At 41.0% G+C, this 27,569-nt stretch overlaps 1 protein-coding gene across 5 annotated transcripts in view; it reads left to right on the plus strand.

The window, feature by feature from the left end:
• TPK1 (thiamin pyrophosphokinase 1) overlaps positions 1 to 27,569 on the plus strand; it is a 480,210-nt gene that overhangs the window by 278,189 nt on the left and 174,452 nt on the right. For all 5 annotated transcript variants that reach the window (XM_075125594.1, XM_048839088.2, XM_048839086.2 and 2 more), the window contains exon 6: positions 18,541 to 18,636. In XM_075125594.1, coding sequence (XP_074981695.1) covers positions 18,541 to 18,636 — 96 coding nt within the window. The remainder of the gene's footprint in view (positions 1 to 18,540; positions 18,637 to 27,569) is intronic.

Consider the following 27,569-nt stretch of genomic DNA (forward strand, 5'->3'; position numbering starts at 1 on the left):
TGCACTTCAGCACCAGGTTCTCTTCAGTGTTAGAATGAGGGCATGTTAGGTCAGGTTCATACACCAATAAACTTATCCTGTAAATAGAAGCAACTGCTAGGGAATTAAAAGCACAGTATGATACCTCCAAAGGTGATTCTTACATATGAACACTGCCACAGAAAATAAAACATCTCACTTCCCCAAGGCAGAGGTTTACCTTTTCGGAGCAGTACATTGACTCATGTAGGGCCAAGTTTTACCCTTGGATATTTGCACACAACGCTCATTGACTTCAGTAGAATTTGTGCATTTGTATCTTAGAGACAAATTTTTTGTTTCTAAAGTAAGTAGTATATATGATTATAGCCTTTACTTTGTTACTCTTTACAAAGCTTTTATAATATTCTGTTCCAAAAACAGTAGGATAAACTTCCATAACTACAAGGCTTTATACAAAGGATTTTAGCTTGCAATTTGATATATGTGTAGATGCACTAACTGGTCCATTGCCCCTCATCAACTGGGGGATGTCGGGTCAGAATCTGACCTGAGTTACCCTGGCATGCATATGGTGAAATGTTGATCTATTACTCTGGTGCAAAGCTAGAGGAATTCATTCTGGATTTACACCGGTGTAGTAGAGATCAGAATCTGACCTAAAGTGGACACCTCAGTGGATACAGTATATTAGTGTAGTAGGAGCAATTAACAGAGGGAGATTTGAACAGGCCCTGTCAGAATCACCACCACAAAACATGCTTGAAAAAAACTGTTCCCCCCGGGGACAGAGATATATGCATAAAATAGTTTATGTATAGCACAGTGTGATGGGTTGCCCCCCTTAGGATGCCACCTGATATACTGGGATACCGCTGAGCTCTCCTGTTCTGCCAGCCAAGGCACGCTTTTTACCTGTTTTGCTGAGCCAGGCTATTAAGCCTCCTCCAGCACACAGGCAGGGACACACCCAACTGCAGAACTACACAGACACTGAGATCAGCTCTGGGAAGACTCAGCTTTAAGGGACTTGCCCCAGCACCCAGGTGTCCACCTCCCTTGGAGTGCAAACCCACCTCCTCCTCAATGTGGAGGAAGGTATGCACAGTCTCTCCCCACCCCCCAATTATGAATTGCACAAACTGGGTTATATTATAAACGAGAAATACATTTATTAACTAAGAAAGGTGAATTTTAAGTGAATATAAGAGATAACGGACAGAACAAAGCAGATTACTGAGCAAATAAAACAAAATATGCAAGCTAAGCTCAATATACTTAAGAAACCGGTTACAAAATGTAATTTCTTACCTTAAATGTTATTTTAGGCAGGTTGCAAAGTTTCTGTGGCTTAGAGTTCCAGTTATATTTATTTTCAGACTGGACCTGTCTTCCCCCTTGCCTTACCTTCAGGTGTCTTTAACAATCTGTCTTCTTGGGCGGACTGGCCATGGAGAAGAGTCCCATTTGTCTTCCTCCCCACCTTTAAATAAGGTTTACGTGAGGCGGGAATCCTTTGTTTCCCAAATTTGACCCCCGTTCCCTTTTAGTGGAAAGTTACAAGAAGTCCCAGAAAATGTTTAGTATCAGGTGACAAGACCACCTGACCTAGTATTGTCACAGTTACATCCCCCGGACATCTCCCAGGAGGGAGAGAGATTAGTATCTTCATGGTCTTGTTGTTCCTTCCTTATGGCCTATCAAATCTGATGGCCTGTCGTCTGGTGGGTGTCTTCCCAATACACATCCAGTTGAAATTGTTACATAGTCCATATTCCTAACTTTAGATTCAGAAAGGATACATGCATAAAAATTAGATAATCACATTCAGTAAATTTTAATCTTTCCAATGATATCTTACAAGACTCATCTTGCATAAAGTATCTCCGTTATGTCATATCCATAATATAAGCATATTTCCATAAAGAATATGGCATGTAATATCACACACAGTATTAGCTTACCTACACCATGTGTGAAACAGCCCGTAGGAGCACTGGATATGCCAGTGGTAGATTCTGTAGAGTGTTGGAAAAACTAGGGAATTGGAATATTCCTGCTATGAGATGTAGGTGCCGGTAACCTAACAAGGATCCCAACACACTGTATAGTAATGCACTGTGCTGCTTGCTGAGCTGCTGCTGTTAACCAGCTACCCATTATTTTATTCATTTTCATGCATTTGGCATCTTTCCGAACCATGAGGCACCTCAAACTATTTAAAATCCACAGCCACAAAAATGTGTCACAACACAGTAAATCAGTTCTTCAGCTGAGCTGAACAGGTCTTCACTTCCTACACAGGATGGAAAAAAATGCGGAAAAAATGCTGCCAAACTGCCAAACCTCCATCGTCCACTTGAGATAAAAGCGTGGCTTCAAACCATGCCCAGCAGATTAACAAATCCAGTCTCTTGGGGACCAATTAAGAAAAAACTTTTCCAGAGTTGAAGACCCCTCATAGCAAATGGTCTCTCATCATCCCCCTGTTTAAAGAGAGTGAACTTGAGCACCTTACTTTACAGTGTTGTAAAGGAGAGAGGTGACCTCTGAGGTAACTAGAATCAAGCCAGTGAGGGCATTCTAACTTCAAGCAAGCACCTTACATTTCCAGCTGTAATTCATTGGTAGCTAGGGCCTACTCAGCAGTAATAGTATCAAAACCTTTCTGCAGGCCAATGGTTTAATTTTTGTCTGAGGTTTCCCTTGGGTCTGTCCAGATGTCGGTGTTCCAGTTACCACGTACTGAGCTACCAGATGGTTTAGTGATCTTTGTCAGAGGAGGAGGATAAAGCTTCTGATAAAGGATCCTTTTGTTGGTGTTTATCGTTGTTTGCATCAGAGTATTTGGCTTATTCACAGAACAATTTATTTAACTTTCTTTTAAACGGGTAAAACCTGTTTAAATCTGTCTACCAAGAGAGTAACAAAACACTGAAGCTGAAAAATCTGTTAAATCTGTACAATTCTTTCCTTGTCAAAGTTCATGGTCAGTACTGTGGCTGTGGTCAACAGTAATATTTCTTCAACAGCCATTTACAGCCCTAGTGTTTTGGACATAATCAGCTGTTTATGCATGAGATACGAGCTTTCCACATAAATTATTTATTGGAAAGCAGTTCGCCTTTCTTCTTTGCTTTGTTTTGGTTGTAGCTATAGAAGGTAATCCAAAGAATCAAGTCTTTCAGAGGGGAGTAACAACTCTCTTCTGAATTACCAGACTCAAGAATCCCACACTTCGAAATATTCCTTCTAGAGCAGTGTTTAGATGTTCTGACAGGATCATGCCGGGAATAAGCCTGCTGCATATGCTTCCCCTGTTTTGCAAATGAACAAGCATTATGAGCCTGACATCTTTCCTCAGCAACAAAATACATTTAAAAAGTTAAGTTCAGCTGTGCAATCCCTATTCCTGATGACCAACACATGGAAGGCAAAGGTTGAAAATCAGCCCTTCATTCACACAAGAGGTAAGAGAAGTGCCACTCAAGGATAAGATAGCAAAACCAAAGGATGATGTTTCCCCTGGCCAAGTACTCTTTAGTGGAGAGTTGAGTGCCCAGTTTAAAATTATGAACATAGGAACTGGCATACTGAATCAGACCAATGGTTCATATGGTTTGATGACCCGTCTATGTCTGAAAGTGGCCAATACCAGTTACTGCAGAGATAAACGCTAGATTCCAAACAGTGGATAATTATGGAATAACCTTCCATAGGGGAAGTTTCTTTGTAACTTTCATCAACTAGTAGCTAGCTTTCACTCTGAAGCACAGGGGTTTATATTCCATATATATGTGCTATCGAATGTTCAATAGAGTTGTGTGTATGCCTTGTCTATGCTTCTGTTGGGGTAATAGCACAGTCTATATTATATTAATTTACATATATTTTTAGGGATATATCTATTGCTGGAAATTTTGCATTTCTTAATTCAGAGTTTTATCCCATGCCAAAAAGATCTAAGTATTTTTCTGAAAAGATATATATTTATTGGTCTATATTAAATGAAAGTTGCATGGTTAGAGCACTATTTGGGCCAACATATATTTTGAGAAAATGATACAGATGTGACAGGTTTCAGAGTAACAGCCATGTTAGTCTGTATTCGCAAAAAGAAAAGGAGTACTTGTGGCACCTTAGAGACTAACCAATTTATTTGAGCATAAGCTTTCGTGAGCTACAGCTCTCTTCATCGGATAACCTATTGAGGGAGGGAGATGTACAGTGAGAGTTGATACCATGCTAGATGTCAAGTAACAAATATCAAAAGCAGCATATAATTTACATGAACTTTAAATGTTTGGAATAGGAGTATGATTGGCACTGACACAAAATATGAATTTTTAACATAGGGATCATGTCTGTCCTCTTTTATGGACAGAGTCAAGGAAATCCACAACAGAAATTGGTGAGAAGATCTGCTCATTCCAAAGTTAAATGTCTGTGAAAGATCTTCAGAGTCCATTGCAAAGAGTTTCTTGCAACATCAGAATTTCTAAGTAGAGCAAACCAGTCTAAAATATCAAATATTATAAGAAGACAATTGTGGACATATTTAGGTCATGCTTTAAGGATGCCACCATCATGACTTTCATGGCAATAATATGGACACCAACTGTAAACAGAGAAAGAGGGCAATCTAGAGAAACATTAATCAGAACAACGGAGAAAGAAGCCAAAACAATCAGCATGACAATCAGAAGCCTAAACAGACCAGCATAAGACTGGAATAAATAGCATAAACTGATGGATGCCCTAAGCACTTGCGAGTGTGGGAGGATAAAGAAGGAAACTCTCTCTCATACTTTGCACATGTAGGAAATCGCTGAAATCTCTTAAAACAATATGCAGTTCTTTTTTTTTTTCCAATGGTGGACAATTTTTTTATTGCTGCTGTTTTAGCATCAAATATATGTTATGAAAAACCCATCTTCCACAAGAAGCCACATTCTGCTTCATTAAAATAAAACAAACCGAACAAACAAAAGCAACCCCACATCTTATTTACTTAGAAAAAATAACATTTTGAGAAAGGAACCACCAGGGAAGGAGGCTGCAGATGTTGAAGTCAAAGTTTTGGCTGTGGAGCTTTTTTCAGCATTTGTCAGATTTGACAAGTTCATGTAGATTTTGGTTTGTGGAGGGATACATATGTTTTATATTTTCTGTTTCATGCCAGCAGGTGGTATTCATTTGATAAATTGTTATGCTTGCTTAGTGAGAAGTCATGTCCTTTTTGTTTTTTCTTTCTTTCTTTCTTTCTTTTAAAGGCTAAAGGGAGTCTTGCCTGAGGTAGGAATTCTGGTTTACTCCTGGGAGAATTCTGCACACAATATTTTCAAATGCTTCAAAATTCTGCGTATTTTATTTGTCAAAATAACACAATATAATCACAGCAGTTTTGATTATTTTTGGTCATTTATTTCAAAATACCTGTCATCAAGTACGTCTCTAACAATATAGACAACAAAAAAAATTCAAAAAATGTTTTTAACAAATAGATTCCTTATTAGGCATATTAATACAGAACTCTGAGTAATAATTCATTCAAATTTCAATACAGAACCGTATTTCCCACACCCCTTAGAAGCAGTGCAAAGGCTTGGGGGAGTCAGGGCAAAAGAGGCGCTGAGGGAGAGGGAAGTAATTGCTGGGAAGAAGTCTGGGTGTGAACTTGGAGGGTTGTTGGGTATGAGTAGGAAAAGTCTGGAACAGTTTTTTTTTTTGTGGGGGTGGGAAGGGACTGTTAAGGAGCTTTCCCACATACAGACTCTGGCTGACCCCTAGCCTCTCCCATTCAGTCAGGCACATCTTCCCTCCACTCCCACTCATACCCCTGTTCCCATGTGGCCCTGCATCCCTTCCCCCAATGGCCCTGCACCTTCACTCCCATTAATCCCCTGACCCAGTCTTTCCTCCCCCACTAGTCCTTATGAACCCCTGTCTGACCCCCCCCAGCAGCCCCATGCTATCTGTCTCCCCATATACCCTGTCTCCTGACCTGGCGTAGCAGGCTTTGTGAAGAAGGCAGGCTCTTTCTCTTCCCTAGCTGGGAGGGCTGCTCTGTTCTAGCACCGCAGCACCCTCTGGTAGACAAAGGTGGAACTGCAGCAACATTCCAGCAGAAGCTTTTTTCTGCACACAAAAATTTAAAATATGCATGGCTCATTAATTATGCATACTTGCAGTGGCGCATAATTCCCCCAGGAGTACTGGTTGCTTGGACTTTACTGCATGCACTGAAACCTGATTAATAAGTTGCTTTTGTTAATCTGGAGTTGCAATGTCACTTGCAGTGTGAAGTTTTAGCAAATCAGATCATCCCACCCCAAAGTTAAAGGCTGAAATGAAGCCACCCCATAGTTAAGGCAAATGGTCTGCATAATATTCACTCTGTAGTACTGCTGAACAATAAGCTAGAGGCCGAGTCCAAAAACTGGAAAGAAATGCATTTCTCTTAATTATTCTATCCCTTTAAAAATCCAAAGTCCCTTTCACCAATTACAGTAATTGGTTTTGTTCTCTAAAATAATTAAATGATTTGTTCTCTTTAAATAGTCAAACAATTTCCTTTTGGTTTTAGGATAACTTTGATCCAAAAGGAAATCATTCAGTAGTTTTTCTACTCAGCATCATTTGGGATTCCTGAAAGAAATCTGTGAGTCCCGCTCTGTCCCTTCACAAAAATTGAACAAGTATTTAATTCACTAATTTCTTGCTGATTGATAATTAAAACAAATTAATCAGCTCAAGTGTGTTATATGTTTTTAGATCTCAGTCCATCCTAAATTAGCCTGGCCTGTGGAAAATGTATGAATCACTCATGCTTCACAGCTGCTTAAGCCAAATATGACTTTGTTTCTTCAAATCCTCTTTCTCTAGCTATTGTGAAAACCTCTTGATGCCTTTCAGTCTGTCCCCATCCGAAAATCAGTTTCAGGCTCTGGGGGCGCTCACTGAGCACTTGAACAATGTAAAATGAGGAAGTACTCCACAACTTGATAAAAGATCTGTCAGCCTGAGAAGAACTTGAGAGGGAATGTTGCCAGGAGTAGCATCTCAACATTTCTAAGATGTGTTAGAGAGAACTGTTTTCTCTCAAGCCACAAACCTACCCCCTTTTACACTGACCTGGTAGTTGAGGCCAGTGGCTGTATGGAAACTCAGATGCTGAGATTGTAAAAATGGGTTTGTACCTTATTCCTCAATAGCCATGCTGCCAGGTGCCCTTGAGGACACAAATGGTGGCAAAGATATATATTTCTATGAAAACTTTTTTGTTCAAAATGTTATGTGGCTGGAGGAAAAATGTGAGTGTACGAAGATGCTCGTAGATGAAGGATTCAGACTTTCACTCTTGTAACCCATTGTGCAGCAGGCAAGCACAGTTGTAATTCCTTTGCCCCCATAATGACCGTCACTCATCTTTAAGTATGAGTATGATTGGAAATCACTTTCCATGTGTAGGGTTCAGGAAACATGCCAAGGCAAGCACTATTCCCTCTAAGCTGTGCACGTGTGTGCGCGCACACAGATCCTAAACCCCGTGCACAAGGTGAAACACCATGCACACAAAAATTTGCACAGAAGCACAATTTGCACAGAAGAAATTTTTTGCGCACACTGCCTGTCAAAAATTAGAGGGAACATTGAAGGCAAGTTGGTGTCTATGTTCCCTCCTACTATCCGCCAAGGTGGTGCAACAATATTCTATTGCAGTGGCTCTCAACCAGGAATCCGAGGCCTGCTGGAGGCTGTGAGCAGGTTTCAGGGGGGCTGCCAAGAAGGGCCAGCATTAGACTCGTTAGGGCTCAGGGCAGAAAGCTGAAGCCGTGCCACATGGGCTTGAAGCCCGGGCCCTGAGCCCCGCCGTCCGGAGCTGAAGCCAAAGCCTGAGCAATGCAGCTTTGCAGAGGACCCTGTGGCATGAGACTCCAGGTAATTGCCCTGCTTTGCTTCCCCTGACATTGTCTCTGGCTTTTATATGCTGAAAACCATTTTTTGTGGCAGAGGTGGGGCGTAGAATTTGTATAGCATGTCAGGGGAGAGGCTCAGAAAGGAAAAAGGTTGAGAGCCTCTGTTCTATAGCATGTTCTGCTTCCTTCAAAGCAGAGTGCTAAGCTCGCTTGTCATGTGCCGTATCCTCCCAGGTCATTAAGTCGAGCCCAGCAGACTGTATATGCTGCCTCATGCAGTCCTTGTAGTGGAGTTTGGGATGGCCTTCCTACTGCCTTTTTCAAATTCACCATCTAGAACTCTTAGTCGATTGTTATCCATACGTATGATGTGGCTGACCCAAGTCATTTGCCTCCGTGCTAGCATGGCTGCTAGCTGTAGTACTTCATTGTTGATGAGTATCAGAGCAGTTGATTCCCATTATGCTGTGTAGGTGGCATTCTTGCAGGCAATTAAGTTGTAGGATATGGCGACAATAAAGGGGGTAGGTCTCTAAAGAGTATAGAAGACAATGGAGCACAGCTGTGTAAGTTTGGCATTTTGTGGACACTTTGATCTTCCCTTCTTTTCTCCTCCCCTTCCCCCTCCCGCACCATCTTGTCCAAAGACTTTTTTGTAGACTACCAGAAGCTGAGGCCGCTGACTTGAAGTGTGCTGAAAGTTCTTTATCAATGCTGCTGATGTAACTGTGCTACATAGGTAGCAGAAGGACTTAACGTTATTTAATTGGCAGCCATTCAATTTTATTTCTGGTGCTGATGGAAGGAATGGGCTTCTGCCAGGAGATGGTTGACACAGGATTTCTGTTTTCTTTACATTAATACAAAGGCCAAAAGGAGAGATAGCATGGGCAAAGGAATTCAACAGTAAAATGTTGCAGGTCATTCTCAGAAAGTGCGACAAATGCTGAGTCGTCAGCATCCAATAGATCCTTTATTTCATTTTGCTGGGATTTGCTTTTGGCCTTGAATTGGCGGGGGTTGAGAAGTCTGCCATCAAATCGTGTTGTTAAAGTGACACCTGTAGTGGTAGTACGTGCGGCAACTTCTAGTACTCTAGCCAAGAGCAAAGTAAATAATGTAGGGGCAAACACACAGCCCTGTTTAACCCCATGGGCTACAGGAAAGGGATCAGATGAGTTAGCACCCACTGATACATGGGTCTGTATTTTGTCATGGAAGCAGAGTATAAGATTGATTAGTTTGTCTGGGAAGCCAAACTTTGCAAGAAGGCACCAGAGAGCAGAACGTCCGACAGAGTTGAACGCTTTACTAAGGTTGACAAAGGCAACATACAGGGGCATTTGTTGTTCAGCAGCTTTCTCCTGTAACTGGCATAGGGTAAATATGTCAGCAGTGCTGCGTGATGAACAAAAATCACACTGGAATTCAGCCTTTTCAGCAACAGCTTACCAATGGTCTTTCCAGCGATGGAGAGGCATGAAATGCCATGATGATTGCCACAATCATGGATTATGCTTGTAAAACCTCATTTTCCCAGCAGAAAGTAAATAAGTCTAGTAGAGCTAGAAGTGTAAGACCACTGTGTTTCAACACTTCAACTGGGATTTCATCAGCTCCGTTTGCCATTTCCATAAATGCATTCTTAGTCTCCTCCGAAGTTGGTGGATCTTCGAGTTCAAATCGGACTGGTCTTTGCTTGATTGAGTCTATTTGATCATATGCGCTCAATTCACAATTGAGGAGAATCACAAAATGTTCTTTCTAACATTCTGTTGTGCTCAGGCAGGTGGGTGGTGCCATCAGTGGACAGGATTGGACAGTTATTGGCTCATCATGATCCGCAAATAGACTTTAACTCCTGAAAAAAGACCTCAGGTGTTATTAGTATCAGTAAGAGCTTGTAGTTCTGTTCCTTTATTTCTCTACCAAGCATCTTCCATCTCCTGCAGCTTTTTCTGCACTTCAGATTTTGAGGAGGAGGGGTTGTTCAGTTTAACTCTGTGCATGGCTTGATGGGCCACCAAGAGTGCTTGAATATTGTCATTAGCATTAAACCAGTCCACATTTTGTCAAGTTTGGACACCAAGGACTTCTTCAGCTGTTGATTGTGCTGCAGTTTGAAAGGCACCCCACCTTTCATCGACAGTCCGCTTACTTTTGCATTGGCACAGTTTAATGGAAGTTGCTAACTGGGTTCTCCCCTCTTCTGTGCAAAGTTTCGAGACCTTGACACATCTGTTTAGTTTTGGGGGCAATTTTCAATCTAGGACTGTGAATCCTGAGATTGTCTAGTGCGGATAAGCTGGTGATGTACAAAACATTCTGTGCCTCGCCTAGCCCTGGTAATGTAAACATCCCTCCGGCATTATGATGAGTAATGACATAGTCTAAAAGGTGTCATCATTTTAACCGAGAGTACTGCCAAGAATAGAATCACTTTTCTGGCACCTTGAAAAAGGTGTTCGTAATAACACTCTGCCCAGAGTTTGACCTTGCTAGGGAGTAATTCTCCATTTGTATTTAGAGATCCATTTCTGAATTTCCTCATGACTCTATTCCAAATGATGTAATAATTTCCAGTGCAAGCATTGAAGTCACCCAGTAATAAGATTCTGTCATTGTTGGGTATGTTTCTTAAAGTGTCACTCAACTGATGTAGAACCTAGTCCTCTTTTCTTTGGGAAAAAGTTGTGTTAGGGCATAGGTACTTATTATTGTCAGAAAATTGTTGTGGGACTGTAGTATCCTCAACGTCATTAGGTGCTCTGATATTGACACAGGTTGCTGAGCTAGTTGATTATTGATGGAGTTTGCTATTGCAAGACCTAACCTGTGTTGGCTGATGTTTTAATTTGCCTTGTAACTGACCAGAAGAAAGTGTTTTCTTTTTCTCTAAATTCACTGCTTTCATGTAGTCTAATCTCAGATAAGACAGTGATATCCCTTTCATATCTGTGTAGCTTTTTTGCTATTAATGCGGTTCTTCTACGGGCTCGATTTTCCTTTTGGTCAAGTTGTGTGCGAATGTTCCAGCATCCAATTATCAGTTACTGTCCATTTTCGCCCGTTTCAGAGTTCAAGAATCCTATTTGTTTGTCTCAGTCTTGTTTTTTCTTTAGTAATGAGCCATTTATAAATGTCATAACAAGGCCCTAAATCCATGGTGCCTCATCCTACCACTCTGTAATGTGATGTGGTTGCCAGACACAATTTTCTATTTTCTTTCCTGCTGTGATATTGAATTGTCTTAATGTAAAATTTGCTTTGCTTTTAGTTTTCTTCCCAAAGGTTAATGCCATTAAGTTTAAGAGGGTATATATAACATTACAGATATTATTGCTTAGCGTTGCAATTATTATAGTGTCTTTGGTTAAATTCTGCTTGCCTTGGAAAACTGTGTCTGGAAGAACTTCTGTTATTCATGAATAAAGCAATGAAGTTTGACAAGAGCTGATTTGAAGTGCTGATCAAGAAAAGTGAGAAATCATAACATAAAATGTTAGATTTGGTATGTTGGTACCAACAAATTTATCTATCAGTCAGGGAACATGCAAGTCTATGGAAAGTTTAGTCACTCAGACATGAAGGAGACTAAGAAAGATTTGACTACTATGGACATGCCTTCTTCAACACGTGTTGGCCAAGCTTTGGTATCCACCAATTCCTCTAGCATTGCAGCAGCAGGAATAGTCCTAAAGAGGTGGTCATATCCCGAACAGATGGTCTGTTTGTGGCTGTGAAAGAGAATGCAGAATCTGAATTGAATTTGAAGAGGCAGTTAGTAGCAGGAGTGGTTTTGGTGGGGATTCATAGATTCCAAGGCTGAAAGGGACCACTAAGATTATCTAGTGTTATCTAGAGCTCTTGTATAACACAGGCCATAGAACATCCCCATCTTTTTAGAAGAACATTCAATCTTCATTTTAAAAATTGTCAAAGGTAGAGAATCCACCACAACCCTTGGTAAATTGTTTATTTCTGGTCTGAATGTGTTTATTTTCAACTACTCCTCCACTGGATTATGTTCTACCTTTCTCTGCTAGATTAAAGAGCGCATTATCAAATATTTGTTCCCAATGTAGTTACTTATAGCCTGTAATCAAGATACACTCCTTAACCTTCTCCTTGTTACGCTAAATAGATAGCTTCAAGGAGCTCAATCAGGCATATTTTCTAATCCTTTAGTTGTTCCTGTGACTCTTTTATGTGTACCCTCTCCAATTTATCAATGTCCTTGGTGAATTGTGAGTACCAGACTGGACACAGTATTCCAGCAGTGTCAAATACATAGATCCCCTGTTTTTGTAACCAAGGTTTGTATTAGCCCTTTTGGCCACAATGTTGCACTGAAAGCTCATGTTTTTTCTGATTGTCAATTCCCACCTCCGAATCTTTTTCAGAGTCACTGCTTCCCAGGATAGAGACACCCCCACACACACATATCCTATAAGTATGGCCTACATTCTGTGTTCCTAGATTCATTCATTTACATATAGCTATATTAAAATGCTTGTTGTTTGCTTGTGCCCATCTTACCAAGCGATCTAGATCGCTTTGTATCAGTGACCCTTCTTATTCATCATTTACCACTCCTCCCCAATATATTGATCTGCAAACCTTATTGGTGGTGATCTTGTTTCCTTCCAGGTCATTGATTAAAAATATTAAATATAGTAGAGCCACGAACTGATCCCTGCAGGACCGCACTAGAAACACATCTATTCAATAATGATTTCCTCATTTACAATTACATTTTGAGACCTATTAGTTAGACATCTTTTAATCTATTTAAAGTGTGCTATGTTAATTTTATATCATCCTCATTTTTTAATCAAAATGTGGTATCATCTTAAAGAAATCTGTTATATCAACATTATTACTTTTATCAACCAAACTTGTAATTTTCATTAAAAAATGTTATTTTGACATGATCTATTTTCTATAATCCTGTGTTGATTTATATTAATTACATTACACTCCTTTAATACTTTATTAATTGAGTCCCATATCAACCACGACATTATCTTGCTGAGAATCAGTCAGGCTAACAAGCCTTTTTAAAAATTGATACAACATTCACTTTCTTCCAGTTTTCTGGAACTTACCCATTTTCCCAAGACTTATTGAAGATCAACATTAATGGCACAGAGAGCCGCTCAGCCAGCTCTTTTAAAACTCTTAGATGTAAGTTGCCTTGACCTGGTGATTTTAAAATGTCCAACTTCTGTAGCTTTTGTTTAACATCCTCCTCAATACTGGTGGAATGGAAAGAGTGATATCATCCTCATCATCTGACTACATTATCTTTCCCCCCCCAATGCAAAAATAATTATTGAACGCTTCTACCTTTTCTGCTTTATTATTGATCATTCTATCATTTCCACTTAGTAGTGGATCAATACCATTATTAAGATTCTTCTTGTTACTAATATACTTAAAGTCAGAAGGAGGTTTATTTTAATTCTGTTGGCCATAAATTTCTCTTTGTATCCCTTTGCTTCCCTTCTTGATGTTCTACAGTTCCAATGATTTATATTCATTAATGTCAATTTCCACATTTGCTACAGAAAAAATAAAAATAACTGTCTTCACTTCCCCTCTAAACCAGATCAGGTTTTTTTTTAAAACAATACAGCCTTCTTCCTCAATTGTAGAATTGTGGCTTTGGGGGCATCTAATAAAGTGTTCTTAAACAATTCCCAATTAAAATTCACATTTTTTCTGATTGAATTCTACCCAGCTGATTTGTGTGATGATTATTTTCAGCTTTGTGAAATTGGCCCTTTTAAAGCACCAAGTGTTCATATCTCTGCTCTGGACTTTAATTCTGTTTGCCCAGTATAAAAGTGGTCAAATCATGATCATTTGTACCTAAGCTACTATAAATTTTTAAATCTGTGATCTGTTCCTCCTTATCTGTCAAGACAAGGTCTAATATAGAATTCCCCTGCGTTGGGATGCAAGGCTTTCTGCATTAAGAAATGGTCATCTATAATATTTAGAAATTCCAAGGATGTTTTAGTACTGGCAGTATGAGACCTCCAGCATATGTCACTCAAATTGAAGTCCTCCATGATCACTCAGGTTTTTTTCCTACACATTCTTTTCATTACTTTCCAATATGACTTACAGTGGGACCCACAGGATAATGTGGGCAATTGTCAAAGCTGCACCAGCTATGGAGTTTGAGTAGAAACATATTTCTTTTTCCTCCTTTTTATGGGGTTCTTTTCTTCAAGTTGTGACTTCAGTTTTTGCTTTTAATCTTGTTAGCAATACCATGGTTACAGCAACCTTTTTAATTTGTTACTAAATTAAGCACTTTAAATGCCATTTTGAATTTAGAGAACAGGACTCCTGGAATCTTTCTTCCAGGTCTTTTACAGTCAATATTGCTCTGAAAGTTCTAGTGAGACTGTTCAGAATATTTTTGGTGCTTGGACTTGAAGTGTGGCATACTTCTGGTTCCTCCAAGAACTGTGATATTTCACTACAGCAGCTTACATCCATCATCTTGAAGTTGAGTCTTCTGAGAACTGCCTTATAGCTGCTTTTCAATATTTTTTATTTTCCAAGAGCATCTTACAAGATGGCTTTCTTAATAGCAGAAAATGGTAAAAGCTGCCATAGACCCTCAGTTGAAAAATAGAGTGTAGAATAGTTCAGCCTTCCTGGGTTTTAGTGCAGAGCTATAGTCTGCCTGCAATTGCCAGAAATTGACTCTGGAGGGAGGAGATAAGACTCTCTACTGGTGATTGCAGAAGGGGATGCTTCAGTGTTGAGGGGGTTTTAAATTAACCTGTAAACTGCTTACTTCTGCCAGCACTCTGGAGTCAAGGAATGATCCTGTCAAAAGATAAGACCCTCCTTCTCTGTTGTGAATTTAGGAGCTAGGAACTGTCCTAAACTCTCCTGTCCTTTCTCCCCAGGCTTGGGAGTAGCCATTCCTGCCATTGATTTAGTCATCACCTGTCATCTTCACTTTCTTGTTATAAGACTGGCTATGGGGGCTATCCTCAAGATGGAGAAAAGGGTACTGGAAGTGTGTTCCAGCACTTCTATAACCCATAAGTGATTGTACTGAACGTACCAGAATGGTGGTCTAGTTAGTGTTCCAGAGTGTTCCAGCACGACTTGAGCCTTGCATTGGAGTCTGGGATTTCCAGGTTAGGGAACTCTTAACAGTTTGAGGAGGGTTCTTGTCTTTTCATGCAGTCATTCACAACCTAGTTTCTCCTGTCACTGGAGACATAAAGCAATGAGTCTGCCCCACTATTAGTGAGTGAGAAGACTCTTCTTCTCAAGTGGGCTTCAGTTAAGGAATCATATTTAGCATTGCTGTTGTCTAACTCAGTGCCAATTCAATATCTTCAAAAAGGGGGCCTCACAGTATTAGCAACATTCCACTGAGGAAACCCTACCACACTCTAACCTCCCTGGGTTTGGTTTCTGTCATCTTTCTGGTTAGGATGAAAATCCTTTCTGGTTTGGGGTAATATGACAAATCTTCACAACTTCTCTGAGGCTTTTTTCATGACCGTACAACATGAAGTGTCACAAGATGAGAGGAAGGCATTCCAAGGTGGATCTCACCAGTCTTGGCTGGATTCCAGTGACTTCATTGAGGTCAGGGGACTCCCCCTTAAAGAGTGCCCATCCTCTTCTCAACGCTCTGTGGACAGTTTTTCTGTTGTCCAAGAGTTTGGGGGTAAAAGCTGTCTGTAGAGTATTTTGAACAGGTTGGATCCCTGTTGTAATCAGCACGGATGCTTTGAAGTGACTGCGGAGGCACTAATTGCTTTGGGTGTCTGGTAGTGAGCTGAGATGACACTACTTAAGCCCTGAGGTGAGTTTTTTCCAGAGGAGAGGGCTTTGGAGTGCAAACAAGAAAGAAACCATACAAGTCCCAGCAGTTTTTAAAAAAAGCTCCCAGTTGTTCAGTTCATTTTAGAGAGAGGAAAGTCCAAGGATCAGATGCTTTGAGGAATGGATGCTGTATCAGCCTCAGGAAAGTTGTTGATTATATGAGAAACAGTTGGATACAGATTCTAAGTCCGCCAGAAAACAATCTGACTTTTCTTCTGTGGAGTCGAAGAAATGTATGATGAGGTGGATGGAACCAGCTGGGATGCAGCCCTACAGGCTGTAGACAAAGGCAGGAGGGGCAGCCTCCAGTGTGGCCACCTGTTGCAGGCAACAGCTGAAGAAATGAGCTTCCAACTGGAAGCTTTTTGTTGCAGGAGGCAACTGATCCCCTTTAAGGGGCAAAGCGTACAGCCCAATGGTAGAAAAGTAGTGTGGCTTTTTCCCTTAATATTCAGAGAGCAATTCCAAGATGGGAGCCACAACTTTGGGGCTTGCTAGAGAAGTCTTCCTCACTTATCAAATGATACTGCACCCACATGGTTAATGAGATGCTCTCAAGAATTGTGTGGGATTTGGAAGAAGCTTTGTAAAGTCAGGGTTTATTCGTGCACTCTGTATTGCCCTGTAATGTAGTTATGCAAAATATTAATAGATGTTGCCAAAAAAAAACCCCAACCCCAAAACCACTCTTCAAATATACGTTGATGACAATGACCTGTGGGACTAATTAGGTTAATAAACTGTGTGTATTATGGATGCTTCAAGGGACTCATTCACCACCAACTTCTGTGCTGTCATGGTGGCAGGCATAATTAATATGGTCATCAGCACAAAGCTCTATGCTGTTTAATTTGGAACACTTCTCTAGGCATTGAGCAGTGCTGGATTTTTTTCCCCAACATTGTTTGTTTTCCCAGCTCCCCACAGGGCCTGAACATTAAATACATTTGATAAGTTTTTTTCCTGGCTGCTGAGCAGCTCTAAACATTGCTTGTACTTTTTTCTACAAGTCACCTTATCCTGATTAAGTATAGGACTCTCTTTCCTGTCATTAATGCTCAGGTAAGGCTCCATATTTGTCTTGGGAGGGAGAGTGAAGGGGAGTGATACCTCATCCAGGTATTAGTGGATAGTAGGATAGTAGTGGCTATAACCTCCAAGAGCATGCTCATTATAGCTCTTTCTATGCCTGTAGGAGCTATGTAGCTCCCCACAGTGCTTGCCTCTTAGCCTTTGCTGTTGGACACAGGAGTGGGAACGCAGCCACACTCCAAACTACTTAACGCCTCCTGGAGCCTTACAATCCGTGCTAGGTTTTCCCTATCTCTCTCTGGTGGCAATAGCATTATTGCTGCCTTCTGCACAGCTTTCTGGGTGGGGAAGGAGCTCCCTGGGCACTTGTATTGGAACAACCCTAAAATGCCCCTAAACTTCAGAGTACTGTCGGGTGCCAGAAAAGCCACCACTTTGTTCTTCACAAATAAACTGGTTTGACCTCAAAGGCTTTCGCAGTGCGCACATGTGTTGGGAACAAAATATGTGCCATTCCCTTGTCACCGATTCCCTTCTCTTTCTCCCTTTCCCAGTTTGCTACCATTTCGTTTGTTTGTATATAAACTCCAGCTGTAAACATTAAACACGTTTTCAGTGAGCGAAATAAGAGGTTACTCCGTTTTCCTATTGGGGATTTGTCATTTTGCTGTAAGCGAATAACTAAGCGCTGCTTGCATGCTGCACTAATGAATTCTGCCTCTGTTTTGAGTTTCTGCCCTATATTTTAACTAGGGAGGTGGGGGAGAAACTTGACAAGATTTGTTTTATTTGCCTTACCAACATTGTATGCAATATTTTTTTAGACTCTTATAATACATTTTGAGCAGTGAGAACCTAATTTTCTTATCGGTCACTACAGTGTAGGGCAGAAATATAAAATGAATCAGACAGACATAGAGCCAGGAAGCTTTTAAGGAGACCTTGAAGTGGTAGGTAAGGGAACCTCTAAATCTAGCAAGTATGGTTCTTATTATAATTTATGATGCCATACGGGTGTTTTGTATCCTTGAAACCTCTTTGAATGGTGACTTTCTATGGTAGACATTACTTTTTCCTTACTCAGCTCTTTGGCAGAGGCTTAGGAATTATTTTATCTCTGAATTAAAAAATTTGAACTCCTGCTCTGTTCCATTTTTAATGTGTTCTCTCTATTATTTACTGTAGTATAAGGAGGCTTGATTTTTAAATCCTTGAGAATTAACTTACACAACGTTGCTAGTTCCAGCAAGCTGACATTTTCGTGGCCTTACATTTATACACGGGTTTCAGCATATGGCAGAAATATAACAATTGCGGTACCAGGGCAACCACTGGAAAAGTCTCTGATCCTGCAAGGTGCTGAGTACTTGCAACTTTCATTGCTTGGGAAGGCACCGATCCAACAAGCCACTTAAGGACACGAGTATCCAGAGTCTCAAATGTTCTCTCTGAATTTAGTAGGGTGACTCGTGTATCTAGTTAGGTGTGGGGCTTAGGTCCTCAGCATCTCTCAGCCTTACAGTTTGTATTCTGATTCTGCATCTCTATGCACAGACTTGTGGGCAAGTGGGCTGCAGTTCATTTAATTAAGAACAACATACACCAATATATATTCCAATGTACATAGTCTTGATGTACATCGTAAGACCAGCAAATGATGAGAGAAACCATTTTTTTTTGTTCTTGAAATTGAGAAATAATTGACCTTTTGTGTTCTTTCTTTTCCTATTTTTATTGCTAGGGGTGTGAGTTGATAGAGACACCGGATCAAGATTTCACTGACTTCACCAAGTGCCTTCAGATACTCCAGAAAAAGATAGAAGAAAAAGGTCTCCAGGTAAAGCCACCTAATCTTTCAATCTGTGGTAGTGTTATAACTCTTCCTCCTGAGAGAACCTAGGCTGCTGTATTAAGTTTGCACTGAAATGAAATGGTTATTTACTGTAGCCCTGTCAGTCTGAGCCCTCACCATATTTACGGCACAGAGAGTAAATATTTATGTTTTTGCTAGGTGAAATTGCCCTAGACAGATGGACAAACAAACAGCTTTCTTGAGACAGCTTGTATTGATTTGTGTTTTAATGAACTGCCTAACGTGTTGAAAAGTGATTTGTGGGTGGTTGCTGGCGCTGGTGTTCAAAGCAAGAGTCCCACTTGGGTATGTAAATAACTCTTCAAATCTTGGCACTCTGGACATTGATGCTGCCCTCCGAAAAGGAGTTAAGAAAACAAAGAACCTTAGGTTGACCAACAGCTTACTCCCTTTGAAATCAAAGGGACTATTTGCAGAGTAAGCAAAGGTTAAGCCAAGCGTGAGAGAAGTGGAATTTAGCTCCGGCTTCTCTGGCTGGGGGGAGCTGATGATGAGGAGTTCCTAGGGATCCCATCCTTTTCTTCCAGTAGAACAGCAACAGCACCTGATAGGGAAAGAAGAGGGAATCCCCTTTTACTCCTCCTCTAAAGAAAGAGCTCTCACTTCCACCAATGACCTACAGGGCGAAAGGCAAATCCTGAAAGGAGAAAAAGGAAATACCAACTCCTGTTGCCTTCCCTCTCTGAGAGAGGAGAGGTGAAGGAGACTCTAGCCTTTCACTCACTCTTTCCACTGCAGTGGTAGAGGGGAGTAAAGATTCCAGCCTCCACCAGCTCCCTTTCTTAATACAGTGGAAGCGCGGAAGAAGGAAGTGTTAATGTTACCCCCACACTGCTCCCTTGTTCTCTGTGCAAATACATAATGCATCTGTTTTGCTTAAAATCCCTTTTCAAATGTCTTCCCCTTCTAATAGGGAAGCATTTCCCTGGGGCATTTTTAAAGATTCTGGTGAAGAATCTCCCACCATGCACCTTTTTTTTGTGCTTTTTCCATCAATACAGATTCTCCATCCTGATAGAAACTGTGGTGGGGGATTCCCCTCCACACGCTGCAGTTGCTCTTATCTGGTACTTATGAGTCAGGAAGCCCTTTCCAATATGTTTACTCTTTTGTACCCTACCTCATCTCCTGGTTGCACAAGATAGTGTAAGGCTGCCTCACTTTGTAACACCAAGATCTGTGACAGCAGCCATCAGCACTGGTGAGTTTCAGAATCTGCTTTGACCACTGGGCCAGTCAGGTGCTGCTCGTTATGAATGAGGGTGGTAGAATTGGACCCAGAGTGAGGAGGGACTACAGTAAACCTAAACTTGATTGAGTTCTGTACCCTATGCTCTTATCAGTCTAATTTACTGTGGACAGATGGGTTTTAAAGGGATGTCATGAGACGTTTAAAACTGAATAATAACCACACAGTTAAAACGAGTGCAGTAGGAGTGTGACGTCTATAAAGGCATTTCCGCAACAAGTAACCTCTTCCTTAAATCTTTGACTGCTTTGATCCCCCTTTCATTTACTAGTGTAATATATTGTTAAGACCGATAAAGGATATCACACTTCAAATCCTTGATATTTTGTGAAGCACAAACCTAAGTGTAATTGCATTAATTGTTCGGAATAGTTGCTATAGCACAATAACTAACTTTTCAATTCAACTATATTGTTATGCTGCTATATGTAATGGCAGCTAAGGTATTGACTTTGAATTCGGTACTAACCTTTTGCTTTTCTGAGAATACAATCAACTGAAAAGGGCATGATTTCTCCAAACAGAACTACTGTGTTTATTAAATGCTGGCTATTTCTTGTTCAGGGTGTCTACTGCATAAAATACCTAAGCTGCAAGGTATTTGTATTGTTGTGAGCCATGCAGTTGGATGGAAAACATACATTTATTTTTCTATTGTTGACCTTTCTCTTTCTTGCATCCACCTTATGGCAGAAACAATCGCTGCTTCGATATACATAAATGACACAAATGAAATCCCAGACTGCATCACAAATCTGAAGTTTAAGTTTTTGTTGACAGTTCCTTCAGCTTACAAGCATTAACTGTCATTTGTCAGGAGTAGCGTGGACACTAATTTTGGGTGCCTCAATTTTTAGGGGCCTCGCCTGAGAAACCTTGATCCTGATTTAGAGATGCTGAGTGCTCACAGCTGTTGTTGACTTCAATTGGAAGCGCAGGTACTCAGCACCTCTGAAAATCTAGCCCCTTTAATAGATTTTGTGTTTAACCTTCGACACCCAAATTGGAAAATTTTGGCTTAAAAGTATCAAGGGATGAGTCAAATGGACCCCAAAACCAGAGGATTAAACGCTGTTGAGTACAGCCAGATACAAGCAATGCTGACGTTGGATAAGGTAGCAACCATCTGATTCTGTGGCAAAGGCTTATCATGATGGCCGGCTTGCTCTCCAGAAAGGAATGTTGAGGCCACACAATCACTTGGTTCCCCAAAAAGTAAAAGCAGCAGAGGGTGAAAGGAGCTTCTGGTGTCTGAAAGTTTGAGGAGAACAGAAAGCTATTGTACTGTACTCCTTTTTGGAATGTAGGAAGACCTTTCATTGTACTTTTGGGATTTTTGCTTCAGAGAGTCCTTTTCCTTATGTGAATGGTTACAGGGTAAAAGATGTTTTCCTGGTGCCAGAACTTAAACCCATATGTGCAGGTTCATTTTTGCCCTCTGGCTCGACCCCAGCTGGCCTATCACACTAGTCAAGTAGAAGTATAAAGAAGGCCCCAACATCTTTTTCCGTGCAACAGTGTTGAAGTTACTTTTTGTTTTATGTCGTTGGTACTTGTTCAAAATATTTTGAGCTTACACTGTGTTCCTTATTTGCTCTTCAGGTAAGCAATGATAAAAAGCTAGTAAATTAGGGCTTGGCTACACTTGCAGATGTAGAGCGCTTTGGGTTAAACCAGCCTTCGGAGAGCACACTAGGTAAAGCATCACAGTCTGTCCACAATGATAGCTGCAAGCGTGGCCACATTTGCGGCACTTGCAGCTGCATTGGGAGCGGTGCATTATGGGCAGCTATCCCAGCATTCATGTGGCTGCAACGTGCTTTTCAAATGTAGGGGGTGGAGTGGAGTGTGACAGGGAGTGTGTATATGGGGGGAGAGAGAGTGGGTTTTTGGGGTGCTGAGAGTGTGTCAGCATGCTGTCTTGTAAGTTCAGGCCCCCAGCCTCTCTCTCACTCATTCAAAGCAAACATTTACTGTTTGCTTTGTCTTGGAGCAGATAAGCAGACGCTGTCTGAAACAGAGCTTTGAAAGGGCATATCCGCATTCCTGCAGCCGATTTCAAAACAATGAGAAGAGTGGCCACTTGACTTAAGGGGATTATGGGACGTTTCCAGAGGTCAATCAGAGCGCAGTAACGTAACTCCTCGTTCACACTGACGCTGCAGCATCTCACCCAATACGCAACAGACGTTATACCTCTCACCGAGGTGGAGCTCTCTAGCCAGGGAGTCAGAGCTCTCTACATGCCTTGCCAGTGTGGACGGGGAGTAAGATAGAGCTTTCTGGGTGGCTTTATTGCGGTATAGTGTGCAAGTGTAGCCAAGCCCTTAGATGCACTCAATATGTATTGCATCCTCACAATCAACTGTAACATTCTGTCTTAGAACAAAATACAACATTTAGAAGCCTGGATATCTGAGCAGAGGTTTTCCTAGATTGGCATGAGAGCTGCTTATACTCACCATGGAAATTGCTTCCTTTATGTCTGTAGAGAAAGTTAAATGTAAGTCAAGACCCACCATGCAGGTCTCTAAGGGGAGTTCTTCGCTAACAAAAATAATTCATAGCATCGTTTGTTAATCATATATGATTACTGTTCCTTAGACAGTCCAAAAAAAAATTTCTCATGTACAGATTCAATATGGCATCTAACATCTCCGGAGTGCTTGCGCTTGCTTTACATGCCCTAATTTGGTATCACATTGTGTATCCATAACCAAATAATGTGCAATAAAATAACAATATAATTCTGTAATGGTTGAATCATCAAATTATGTGTGTGCATAATTAGATATTGTAGTACATTGCAGAAGGATACAAGCAAGACTACACTTGTTAAATTCTGAAAGCCAGATTCTGCCTTGTTTTACCCCTCGTACATCCTATTCACTTTAATTGCGGTTGAATGGATAAGTTAGAGGTATGAAATAAAGCAACACAGAATTTGACACTAGACTTTGTTTCCAAGGTTGTCAGATGTTTCTCTGTTTTATATTCTTCTCCTAGTTTATGGCTCTCTTAGGGTCCATGGGATACAGTTCCATGTCAGGAAAGCTCTCCGTCCTTCTGGCATGTGCCCTTTTTATACAGTTTGAGTCACTTGATGTTTCAGTGTGCACATCCTGTTTTACGACTTTAATCATGAAGTCCTCTTTCATATCAGTGTTTGGACAATTTCATTTCATTTTAATATCTGCAATAAATTTATTTAGGATTATTCTTCTCTGGAGTAATATATTACTGTGTCTACTGTTTAATGAAACCTGGCTTTCCTAGATAAACAGCACATCCCTCCTCCCCTCTCATGTAGTGCATATTACTACAAGGAATCCTTCAAACTTAGGTGTTGAACACACTTATTATAACAATAATACCTAACGTTTTTACTGATGCAAAGCACTATATGTCTCAGTGGTTTACTAAGGAGGTCAGTATCATTATCCCTAGTTTACAGATGGGAAAACTGAGACACAAAGAGGGGAAGTGACTTGCTCAAGGTCACCCAGCAGGCGGATGGCAGAGCCAGAAGTAGAACCCAGGTCTCCTGATTCCCAGTTTAGTGCTGTCTCCATTAAGCCACGCCACTTCTTAGTGACAATCATCAGTAACTCCACTGAAGCCTATAAAGTTACCAACAAGGTAGGTGAGGGGAGAATTAGGCCCATAACCTTTCTTCATACAACTTAACTTTATCTAGAATACGTCTTGATTAGAAAAGATGTTGCTTGCATTTTCTTTCCTCCTCTAGTGATGGGTTTATAAGATCATTCAAAAAGTCAACATCAATATAGTGTTTAGAGCCCCACACCACAAAAGCTAACTAAGTTTACACTCTGCCCCATCTCTCACTTCCACTTGGGATTCCACTTCTGATTTCAAGATCAGAAAAAGTTGTGCAGTCAAACCTCACATAGCTTTTGCTGCCTCCAGCTTGTCTTTCTCCCCATCTTTGGTATTTGCCAGCTTGTTTCCCTCCCTACCCTGTCAGAACCTGCTGCTGGCTAGCTTAACCACCACCCACGCCCCTTGTTATTTTGGGCACCCTCTTTTTTACAAATCAGTTTCCAGGAGGGAAAATGAGGAATAACTTCTCCCGTTGAAACTACCTGCTTAATTTTTAAATAGGTAAAGTACAATTTTCCAAGTTTGAATTGACTCAAGTACTGGGGCTAACACATCTGCTCTGGCAAAAATTCCATGTCCTCTTGAATGACCATGACTGGTCTAGCCTGGGTTTTATATTCAGTCAAAATCTGGCACCTCCTGTCGTTTCACACTTGTATTACCACAGTGAACCATAGATTCAGTACTGACTCGAAGAGATGAGTCCTCACCTATTGAATCACTAGTACCACTTCACACAGCATCCTGGGTTTTCCTTCTAGGTTTTCCATGTGTGTCATGTATAACCTGGACCCAGCTTAACATCCTGTGTGAGACTTGACAGGTCACTTCCCAAGGTGTTACGTCTCCCAGCAGTATCAACATTAGTTCACGCTGCAAAATAAACCCATGACTTTACTAAAATGTGTCTGCGTGTGTGATAGTTTCTCTTGAACAGAAAAGGGACTGAACTAACGCAAACTCTGCTTTCTATAGAATGATAAAAAGAAAAAGTTCAGATTCAGATTTATACTGTACTTTTAAAAGAGCTAGGTTCTGATGCTGAGGTTGAGATGCTGAATCTTTGAAAAATGAGATTTTTAAATGAAAATGCTAATCTATTATCAAAAAAAGAAAAGGAGGACTTGTGGCACCTTAGAGACTAACAGATTTATTTGAGCATAAGTTTTCGTGAGCTTCAGCTCACTTGACTGGAACTTATGCTCAAATAAATTTGTTAGTCTCTAAGGTGCCACAAGTCCTCCTTTTCTTTTTGCAAATACAGACTAACACGGCTGCTACTCTGAAATCTATTATCAGTGACCTTAAAAAATGTCTTTTTTTTTTTAAGTTTTCCACACTGACATTGATGGTTTTATTAATTTAAAAGCATTGACATTAAACCTTTGAAAGGCAATAGGAGTTTCAATAAAATTCATTTTTATATTGTTGGCCTATATAAGGAAATGAAGATCTGCTATACCCTTGTTTTAGGCAGGGAGTATAATAAAGCTATATTAAAAGTCTCCAAGCTCAGTTTTAAAGTAGATGGTATTTTAGATTAAACAGTTAAAGAAAGAACAATCTGTACTTTCTAGACAAAGATAAACCTATCAGTGGATTATAAAAAAATTCCCTCTAAATCTGAATAATGGATGAATAAATTGAAGCTGATTTGACTCCTTGAGCCTGTGCTTTTGAGGACTGTTTATATTTGAAGTCTCTTCATTAGTTATTAAGTCCTTTTATGGCCTTGTCTACACAGGGACACTAGGGAAAGTTAAGGTAACAAGGCTATGTCTACACTAGACACCACTGGTGGTGACGTGTAGTGTACATGTACTTACACCTCACAGTGGAAAGCAGGCTGTGTCCATGCTGTGGTGTGTAGCTACACATGCCAATGAAAGGCTGTGGTTGGGGGAGGCAGTGGGGGGAAAAGCTTGAGCTGCTCTCTGCTGCTGGAGCTTTTCACTGCAAGGAGGAAAGGGGCCGGGGGAGCAGCAGGGAAAGGCTGAGCCTTTTGCCTCTGCCAAAGCTTTGTCCCTGCTGCTGGAGTCTTCCTGAAGCAGGGGGAGCCTTTCCTCACTGTCTCCCTACTGCCAGAGCCTTTCCCCACTTCCAGAGCCTTTCCTGTAGTGGGGAAGGGCTCCAGCAGCAGGGAGTCAGCAGACACCGTGTTGCTAAAAATAGCATGTATCTGGGGGAGGTATGACTTGGGTAAGCAGAGAGCAATGTAGGATATGGACTTGGCTGTATACCCGGGCCCTTCAGGCCTGTCTTTACTTCACTCTCCTAAGCTGTGCCTCATAGTCTATGCTGCTGTTCATATCTGTGCTAGGGGGAGTAAGTCTGTATCTACGGAAAGGAGTGCGCCGCGTAGGTACACCCTAAAGTCGTGAAGTTAGCATACATAAGTTAACTTATGCACTTTAACTTCATAGCTTTGGTTAATTCATTTTAACTTTTTATGTAGACAAGTCCTTAGTAAATCTTTCTTCATTGGACGATGGAATCTGAAGTGTTGTCAACCTAGTGCCTGATCCTGAGGAATGCAGAACGCCCTCATTTCTCATTGTGATCACTGAGAGTTGAGGGTGTTAGCACAACATGCCACTTGGCCCTTTCCAGAAGGGACTAAATGACTTTGTGTGATGATTTGGGGCTTCTGTCTTTACAGCTTATGAATTCTGGTTGATATAATGAAGTTGTTACTATAAATATTTCTGTAGTATTGCCTCTAAGTAAATGTGGAATCTACCCTGAAGTGGCAGGGCTCTGTCATGTTTTTGTCAGACCAGGAGCTGTGCTGGGTCATAAGAACTCAAGAACTGCCTATGCAGGTAGAAACATCTGAATGACAATGGGTTGGCTGAAAACTTCCCCCAATTTATTTGCAGGGGCAGGGAGAGTGGGGAAGGTAGAAAAGTCTCAAAACTAAGACACAGAGCTGACAAAGCAGCAGTTTAAAGAGGACTAACTGGGAAGGCTCCAGGATACACGCAAGAAGCATGGGGCAGGAGCGAAAGGTATGGACTAGCCAAAATCAGAAAAGGTTAACTGGGCAGAGAAAAATCCATGTTTCAGAACACAAGTCGTGCACTGCTGCCTGACCCCATACCAAAGAATGTTCTGGAGCAGTGGTACTCTAGGTGTGGGTTGGGACACCAATGTGGGTCGGGACCCCAATTTAGTGGGGTCCCCAAGGCTGACGTTAGACTTCCTGGGGCCCAGGGCTGAAGCCAAAGCCTGAGCCTCACCGCCTGAGGGCTTCAGCCATGGGTGATTGGGCTCAGGTTACAGGACCTTCCACCTGGGGTGGTAGGGCTTGGGTGGTCTCACGCTTTAATCCTCCTCCTGAGGTCATGTAGTAATTTTTGTTGTCAGAAAGGGGTCGAGATGCAATGAAGTTTGAGAACCCCTTCTCTGGAGTGATGAGGAAACTGAGACAGGGATATATGTGTAAGATTTTTTTTCTGAGGATCTGTGAATCTCATGTGATTCAAGATAAATGGTGATAAATTTCTGTGCAGTGTGTCTGTGTGTTTTATAAATTATGCCCACCATGTGTCCCTGTCAAGGTTCCTTCCCCACTCTGAACTCTAGGGTACAGATGTGGGGACCTGCATGAAAGACCCCCTAAGCTTATTCTTACCATCTTAGTTTAAAACCTGCCACCACCAAAGTGTTACACAAAGAACAGGGGAAGTGTCCATTTGGAAACGTCTCCCCCCAAAAATATCCCCCCAAGCACTATACCCCCTTTCCTGGGGAAGGCTTGATAAAAATCCTCACCAATTTGCACAGGTGAACATAGACCCAAACTCTTGGATCTTAAGAACAATGAAAAAGCAATCAGGGTTCTTAAGAGAAGAATTTTAATTAAAGAAAAAGTAAAAGAATCACCTCTGTAAAATCAGGATGGTAAATACCTTACAGGGTAATCAGATTCAAAACATAGAGAATCCCTCTAGGCAAAACCTTAAGTTACAAAAAGACACAAAAACAGGAATATACATTCCATTCAGCACAACTTATTTTATCA

Source organism: Caretta caretta, chromosome 2 (assembly GCF_965140235.1).
Source record: "Caretta caretta isolate rCarCar2 chromosome 2, rCarCar1.hap1, whole genome shotgun sequence".
In the NCBI taxonomy this organism is placed as follows: domain Eukaryota; kingdom Metazoa; phylum Chordata; order Testudines; family Cheloniidae; genus Caretta; species Caretta caretta.